Source organism: Adiantum capillus-veneris, chromosome 11 (genome assembly GCF_014529385.1).
Source record: "Adiantum capillus-veneris isolate H3 chromosome 11, ASM1452938v2, whole genome shotgun sequence".
In the NCBI taxonomy this organism is placed as follows: domain Eukaryota; kingdom Viridiplantae; phylum Streptophyta; class Polypodiopsida; order Polypodiales; family Pteridaceae; genus Adiantum; species Adiantum capillus-veneris.
In genome coordinates, this window is record NC_140941.1 from 121,174,449 (window position 1) to 121,183,050 (window position 8,602).

The 8,602-nt window shown below is 45.9% G+C and overlaps 1 protein-coding gene across 1 annotated transcript; it reads left to right on the plus strand.

The window, feature by feature from the left end:
* Nucleotides 1-2,628: 2,628 nt before the first annotated feature.
* LOC147447924 (uncharacterized) lies at nt 2,629-7,715 on the plus strand. The gene is made up of 2 exons (XM_086523827.1): nt 2,629-6,380; nt 7,102-7,715. Exons 1-2 carry the CDS (start codon nt 3,326-3,328, stop codon nt 7,461-7,463), a joined length of 3,417 nt encoding a protein of 1,138 aa, XP_086379953.1. The 5' UTR covers nt 2,629-3,325; the 3' UTR covers nt 7,464-7,715.
* Nucleotides 7,716-8,602: the final 887 nt, after the last annotated feature.

Consider the following 8,602-nt stretch of genomic DNA (forward strand, 5'->3'; position numbering starts at 1 on the left):
AGCAAAGACAAAGCACATTGATGTGAGATATCACTTCATTCGCGACGTGTTTGAGGATAAGCTTGTCAAGAATCACATGGACGAAAACCTTGTAGATTTTCAGGCATTGGGCAAAGCTCCATATTCTACACACCTTGTATATATGTCCATAGCTTGCTTAAAGGCAGATTCACAAATTAAACCCATGCTCTAGAAGTTTCATGAAGTTTTTATTTCATATACATGAGTTATGCAACACGATTCAATAGAATCGTGGCTTGGCCACATTTAGTGACCCATGCATTTTATGTTATAAGACTAGTGCCACAAGAAAGCCATTTTACATAGTGATCTCATGAGGACAATGCACACAACAACCATAGGGTTTTGCTGAAAAAGACAAAGAGAAATTGGCGTGTAAGAAAAGCCTATATGGTTTGAAGCATGGCATCGAGAGAAAGGTATCACAAGTTTGATGCAAGAAGTCTCAAGGATAGAGGTGGTGTGAAATTGAACATTTCCTCCATACAAAGAAAGTTGTACGTTGTAGTTTCTTGATCTTGATCCTTTGCATGGATGATATACTTATAGACGAGAAGAACTCCTTTGAGGCGGAAGTTGCGTGAAAACTTTTACATGAATTTGCAAATCATATTCTTGGCTTGTGGATTTATGGGAGATAGTAGTACGAATGTTTTTTAATTGTCTCAAAAAGAGTATATGTGCAGAGTGCTCAAGCATTTCCATATGAAAGGGGGAAGCCAATTTCTACTCTATTGTCTCCATGTGTGAAACTTACCCATGAGGATTTTCTCAAATCTGAAGACGAAAGGGTTGAGTTGGCAAGGCTCCTTTTGCACCTGATATTTGTTTTTTTGTGGAAGCCATGATCGAACCTCATACAAGTAGTGCATTTGCAATGGGAGTTGTTAGAAGACTCATGGTGAATCCTGGTAAGGGGCCATAGGAGGCACTGAAAGAGGAGTGTTGAGATATTTGAATGGTATGAAACAATTGTGCACTTGTGTTGGAGGCAAAGACACAAGTGTAGCAGCTACACTGATGAATATTGGATAGTAAATGTGTACAAGAGAAGGTCTACGTTAAGCTATGGCTTTTCATTCAATGGTAATGTGATCTTGCTAGCAAGTTTGTTTGTCTCACTCTACCATATAAATAGAGGATGTTATTGCGTCAGAGGCTAGCAATGAAGCCATGTGGGTTGCACGTCTAGTGGGGGATTTGGCATTATTGCAAAGGTTTTAATTGTGTGGTGTGAGTTAGAATGCTATTTAGCCACTCAAATAGAATCCATCGTCCAAGCAAAGACAAAGCACATTGATGTGAGATACCACTTCATTTGCGAGGTGTTTAAGGATATGCTTGTCGACCTTGTCAGAATCACATGTATGACAACCTTGTAGATCTTCAAGCATTGGGCAAAGCTCTAGATTCTACATACCTTGTATATATGTCCATAGCTTGCTTAAGGGTAGATTGGTTTTAAGTGGGAGGTTGTTGGGTTAAAGGCTTGTGTGCTCTTCCTAGCCTGTGTATAACTACCCTATAATGTTAACCTTCGTAACTCATCTACTAACATAATATGGTGGAAGGGGGAGCCCTTTACACGTGTCGCAATCTGCAACCTGAAGACTAAAGTCCAAAACAAAAACAAGCCCCTTTGCACGCGATAAAGAGGGAGAGAGAGGCCACCGAAGGCGGCCGACCGTACTATATTGTCTAAGGGAGCAACAAGCTATTCTTGAAGCGCTTAAGTCCATCCTCTGTTCTCTCTCTCTCTCTCTCTCTCTCTCTCTCTCTCTCTCTCTCTCTCTCTCTCTCACACACACACACACACACACACACACACACACACACACAAACACCATATCACCATCATTAAGGCCCGATTTAGAAGGGGTGGCGGTAGGATTGTGGAAGGGGTGTCTTTTAGGTGTGGCGTTCATGGATTGGACGAAAAATAGAACGCGAGTTTCGAGCCTACCAAAATGTTGGGCGAGCCCCCCCCCCCCCCCCTTTGAAGAAGAGGATTTCCACCCTCCTTTTCAACGCGAAAGGCGGCAATGCTGGTCGAAGTATGGACCCACGTTAGGAAAGACAATAGTCATTCCCCCAAGCCATTTTCGATTCATTGCACCTCTCTTCAGTTTTTCCTAACTCGTTTCCGCTACCGTCTTTTGTAAACTTGAGGAGCGGAGGCACAAAATCCAGCGAGGGCTGCTGCCGCCCTCGTCTGAACCTAGCCTAAGATTGACTTGAAGATCTTCATCGACTCGTCGGATGGCTGCCGAGCAGTGGCATTTTGGGAAGTTAGAGGCACACTCAAGTGGAAAGTGAAGCAAGAAGAAGTTTGAACAGGCTTGTGGGAAACCATCAGAACCTGGATGGAGGGAGAGAGGGACGGTGCGGCCCGTGGGGGGTGGATAAATCGCTGGCGAAATCAGAAAGAGACGGGAACCGGGAGCGATTGAGAGATCTAGAAGAGGGATTGGAATTTGGGCGGAGCAGAAAAGGCAGGCAGTTTCTTTTACCAAAGGAGCGGCACGCCACGTTGCCATAAAAACACGCCCCCGGTGGTGGTTGTATTGTGTACCCTCCTCATTTCTCTCACTCGCAGGGTAAAACAGCAAGCTACGAGGTCTTCTAAACGCGTGCTCATTTAAGAGGCCGCCTCCTCTCTCTGTTTTCTCTCTCTTCGCCCCAATCCATTGCACACACACAACACCCCTCCCGGCTCCCTCTCTCTTCCCCTCCTCCATCCTGTCTCTCTAAAACGATTTCTCTCTCTAGCTAGCTCTCCATGCCACATGGCCTAGCAGCCTCGCTACTAGTTCTCTCTCTCCTCTCTCTGGGCCTGGTCTTTGACGCACCGCGATGGTAGAGCTTGCTCTGTTCCTCTCTCTCTCTAGCTCACTAGCCTGTGTGTAGCCTCTCTCTACGAGCTGAGAGTCGAGACTGGTCTGATTGCTTGTAATCACCTCTCTCTTCACCGATCGACGATCACGGATCACCCACAACTTGCCACAACGCAGCAGACCAGTTTACCATAGCCTACCAGGCTACCAGCACATTGGGAACTGTTGATTAGCTCTAATTAACCCTCACATACACACACAAATATACATATACACAGACACGCCTTGCCTTCTTCCAAGCACATCATTTAAAACACACGCACGCACGCACGCACGCGCACACACAAATAAACACACGGAGATACACCTTGCCTTCTTCCAAGCACACCATTTAACACACACACACACACACACACACACACACACAACAATATTGTTGATGTAACAAGATCAAGCAGATCAACAGAAGCATGAAAGGCATAGCAACTAGTGACTTTCTAGCTCTGAAGCTTCTCCTCCTCATGTTCTCTACCCTCTCCCAGGCCCTCTCACAGGATGGACAAGCACTACTGGAATTTAGCAACAGCTTACAGGGACCCAATTGGCCCCCCTCATCCTGGAATGTAAGCCTCTCCTCCCCTTGTTCTTGGGATGGCGTTGAATGCGACGCCACCAGCCATGTCTCCGCTCTTCAATTAGGTTCCCGCAATCTCTCCGGTAGCATATCTGATGCCATCTCCGCCCTCTCCTCTGCCCTCTCGGAGCTCGTGACCCTCAACCTCTCCCTCAACCACTTCCATGATGCCATTCCTGCAAGCCTCAGTGCATGGACATCCCTGCAAGTCCTCTCACTCAACAGCAATAAGCTCACTGGCAATATCCCACCAGAGCTCGGCCTCTTACCGTCATTGCGAGTCATTGACATCTCTGCCAATCGCCTGACAGGGTCCATCCCAACGGAGATTGCGAGCTTGCAAAACTTACAGACACTCAACCTCTTCAGCAATTCCCTCAATGGGACCATACCGCATGAGCTCGGCAGCATGTCATCCCTACGACAGCTTGCCTTATTCAGCAACCAGCTGACAGGATCAATCCCACCGTCACTTGGAAACCTTACGGGTTTGCGGGTGCTCCGTATCGGGAACAATCTGCTGAGTGGAGAGATACCCTCAGAGCTAGGAGGGTGCCAAAGCTTGCAAGTGCTGGGGCTCACCCAGAGCTTGCTAGAAGGAATCATACCTCCAGAGTTTGGGAAGTTGAGAAGTTTAACAAGCCTAGCCTTGTGGAAGAATCAGCTAACAGGCACAATACCCCCTGAGCTAGGAAATCTAAGCAATCTAACCTCTCTCACTCTTTACAAGAACTATGGGCTCACCGGCAACATTCCGCCAGAGCTTGGAAAGCTGAGGAAGCTGCAAATCCTCTATATCTACAGGAGCAATCTGACCGGGCACATTCCATCGGAGCTCGGAAACTGCACCTCCCTTGTGGAGCTTGATCTCTCAATGAACCAGCTCACTGGCTCGATTCCGCCGGAACTTGGCAATCTCCGGAGACTAAGGCTTTTGCAACTCTTCCAGAATAATCTTACAGGGAACATTCCGCCTGAGTTCAGCGGGCTTGTGTCCATGTACTTAATTGACCTCTCCATTAACCAGCTCTCAGGAAGCATTCCTTTAGAATTTCAATCCCTCACAAATTTGTCTCAGTTTATGGCGGCAGACAACAAGCTTTCTGGTGATATCCCTCCTCTTTTGGGCTACTACAGCTTTAATTTCACGGTTCTCGACCTCTCCGGCAATGTACTATCTGGACACATACCAGAGAAGCTATGCAAAAATGGTAGGTTGGCCAGACTAAGCTTAGGGGTCAACAGCCTAGATGGCTCCATTCCAGATGGTGTGAAGAATTGCTTCTCCTTGAATACATTAGATCTTCATTGGAACCGCCTTTCTGGTGAGATTCCGCCTGAGCTCAGCTTTCTTTCGCATCTTACATATTTGGACATTTCAAATAATAGCTTCACAGGCGAAGTCCCGGCGGCATTCGGCGACCTGTCAAATCTTGTATATCTCATCATCTCTAACAATGACTTGTCTGGGCAGTTGCCGGGAGACTTAGGCAAGCTCACAAAACTTGGCTCATTTCAAGCATCTGAGAACCGCATCAATGGGACAATCCCTGCCGAGCTTGGAAATTGCTCAAGCCTGCAAAGATTGAATTTAAGCACAAATTTTCTGTCTGGTGAGATACCAAAGGATTTGTCAAAGTTGCCCATGTTGACGTATCTGGATTTGTCGGATAACTGGCTTATGGGTAGCATTCCTGCCGAGCTTGGCGATTTGGATAATCTAATAGAGCTTCAGCTGGGAAACAATGCTTTGAGTGGAGACATTCCACTGGAGCTCGGTAAGCTCACGAGGCTCAACATAGCTTTGAGTTTAAGGGACAACAATCTCACCGGAGAAATTCCGCGGGAGCTCGGTGAATTGCCATTACTCAATTTTCTCTATCTAGATCACAATCAGCTAAGCGGCGAAATTCCAGACTCCTTTTCAAACTCAACAAGCCTTCTCGTCTTCAATGTGTCATATAATCATTTGACAGGCCCAATTCCAGAGATTTTCACACACATGAGCTCCAACAACTTTATGAACAACATGGATTTATGTGGTGCTTCTCTACCAAATGCATGTCCAATACAACAAGTGACAGAGAGCAGTGGAACGGATGGCACCCATAGTGTTGCCATAGTGCAAACAATTGTTGGTACTGTAGTGGGAGTGCTTGGTCTCTCGTTTGTAGTAATAGTCTTGGCAGCATTTTGTATGTGTCGCAAGCGGCCATCGCGCGGAGGATTCCATGGATTGAATGAGCTTGAGAACGGGCGAAGCGACTCGGAGAGCAGCTACTCATTCTTCACGGCAGCGGCGCCAGAGTTTACTTTTCAGGATATACTGGAAGCAACAGGAAATTTTTCGCAGGAGTGTGAGATCGGGAGGGGAGCAAGTGGAACGGTGTACAAAGCGAAGCTACCAACAGGTAAGCTGATAGCCGTGAAGAGGGTACCATCACAAAGGGAAGGATCACCAATGGAGAATAGCTTCAATGCAGAGGTGACAACATTGGGGAAAATAAGGCATAGCAACATAGTGAAGCTATATGGGTTTTGTTACCATCAGGAGGCAAATTTGCTTCTATATGAGTACATGCCAAAGGGGAGTGTAGGGGAGCACTTGCATGCGCGGAAGGTTGGCGACGGTGGCGGGGATGAGGCGGCATCCTATAGCCTGGATTGGGATACACGGTATCAGATTGCGCTCGGCTCCGCCGAAGGTCTGGCTTATCTGCATCATGATTGTAAACCACTCATCATCCACAGGGATATCAAGTGCAACAACATTCTGCTGGACAATGACATGAAAGCTCACGTTGGCGATTTCGGGCTGGCCAAGGTCATGGATGTCCCTTATTCCATGTCCATGTCTGCCATTGCTGGCTCCTATGGCTACATTGCTCCTGGTAAGCTCTCTCTATTCTGTCATTTTTTTTTCAAAGAACCTTAATGTATCATGGAAAGGTACTTAATTGATTTTATGTCATTGTTTTCTTAAATATCCAAGATTAGCAGAAGATTAGGCAGCAAATGTCAAATAAAAACCATAGAACTTTTCAGTTAAGGAGTGCATGATTGTATATAGAAGTGGTTTACTATTCTTTAGGAAAAGAGAAGAGCTGTAAAGATAAAGGGGATTTTGCTTTATTGCATGTACTGGGCTTATCCCATATGATTGCTAAGTAAGAGGAGGAAAGAGGTGAGCTTTAAGTGATGAATAAAAAAGTGCCTTCAGCTCCCCACATGCAACTACTCATCACCATATTCAACTCCCAATGTGCCAAATTGCTGTAAGCTCACCTCTCTTTCCCATCTCCATGTGCATGTAAAAAGCCAATACAAATTCCTTTTGGCTTTATTGAATGTCGGTAGCCGTCACCCATTGCAAGTGCCATTATTGCTTTTGCCTCTTGTCCATGCCTCTACTGTTGCCTTAATATATATCAACAATCTCTTGATTGCACATGATATAGGGAGCTTTTGATGAGTGACCGCCCTGGGCTTTAAATGGCTCGTCACATACATCTTGGCGAAATTCTGAACATTTTAGCGACGTGTTCAATTAGGATCTAATGTCTTTCTCAACATGTTGAATGAGTCTTAACTCTTTCCATTTTATGATTACAGAGTATGCATATTCTATGAAGATCACAAACAAATGTGATGTCTATAGTTTCGGGGTGGTGCTTTTGGAGCTCCTTACCGGGCGATTACCTGTGCAATCTATAGAGCTTGGAGGAGATCTTGTGACTTGGGTGAGAACCTCCATAGCCTTGAAGAAGGAACTGAAAGAGATCTTTGATGCAAGGATAAGCCTAGAGAACTCATCAACATTGCAAGAGATGGTGGTGGTTTTGAAGATTGCATTGTTGTGCACAAGTGTATTACCCACCGATAGGCCATCAATGAGAGAGGTGGTGTGCATGCTGACAGGGGCTCGAAGAGAGCGAGATTCAAGAGAAAGTATAGAGAACAGGTTGCATACATAAAGTGATCAAGATGAGGACATTCTTCATCTCTCCTCTCAAATGTGACATAGCTTTTGTAGAAATTGTGATGGATAAGAAATGATATTTGTGGGAGCCTATCCATGGTGGGGCCAATTTTGTGCATGGCCTCTACTAACTTCCCTCATATCTTGTCACATGTAACATGTGGAGTTGATTTGTATACATGGTGTAAATTTTATCTCAACAAATTGGTTGAGAGTGATGAAAACTAGCCCACGATTTTGTGAAGCATTTTCCTTGTTTGATTTCCATGGTTATGAATCTCCATGTTTCACATTTTGGTCTAAAGTTTACCAATTGTAGTGTTCTCTTACAAGAGTCTTTAGGTAGACACAATTAAAACCACATGTTTGGGAGGGGGGGCCTAGTCTCCCAACTTTATTAAAATTTGGTGGGCATTAGCCTAGTAACATTTACGGAATACCGAATTGCATCTCTCTCTCTCCTCCCCCCCCCACAACAACACCCCATACGACGTTAAAACTCTCTTCTTGTCTCTTCCCCCCCCCTCCCCCCCCCCCCCCCCCCCCCCCCGCCACCCACCCACCCACAACAACACCCCATACGACGTTAAAACTCTCTTCTTGTCTCTCTCTCCCCCCATTAGTAGCACCATGTATTTATTGAGGGGCGGTGAGGGGATCAATGGTCAAGGTTCACTAGGTGCATCTCGAGTCGAACTAAACCTAGGCAGAATGCAAAAGAAAAGCAGTACAGAGACTTCCCCTCTCCCTTGAGATGTGGATTTGAACCCACCAATTCATTCCCCAAGTTTCAAGTGGCATGGTCTAGCCACCTCACCCACATGCACATCATGTACCCCTCTCGTTTTTATGATGTTATATTGTGAGCCAATATGTGTTGCCAAGTTTTTGGGTTTAATTCATGTTCCGGTTTAGTTTTAGCACGACCTTTGTGGTTGCAATTACCTTGGGTTTCGTGCGTAGACTTTCGAGCCAACGTAGATCCCTTCACCTCCCCTTTAATAAAAGCTCGTTGTTACTTAGCTTCCCCCCCCCCCCCCCCCCCCCCCCCACAAAATTAATCCCGTGCATTGCTAGACACTTATGTGCTAAGGCCGGGTTCACATCAATTGGGTGGCAGAAAGCTGTGCTAGA

Excerpts from the sequence above, each read along its gene's own strand:
- LOC147447924 (XM_086523827.1), top strand. The coding sequence starts at position 3,326 with ATGAAAGGCATAGCAACTAGTGACTTTCTAGCTCTGAAGCTTCTCCTC. Across the intron at positions 6,381-7,101 it reads CTATGGCTACATTGCTCCTG|AGTATGCATATTCTATGAAG; the intron begins GTAAGCTCTCTC and ends TTATGATTACAG.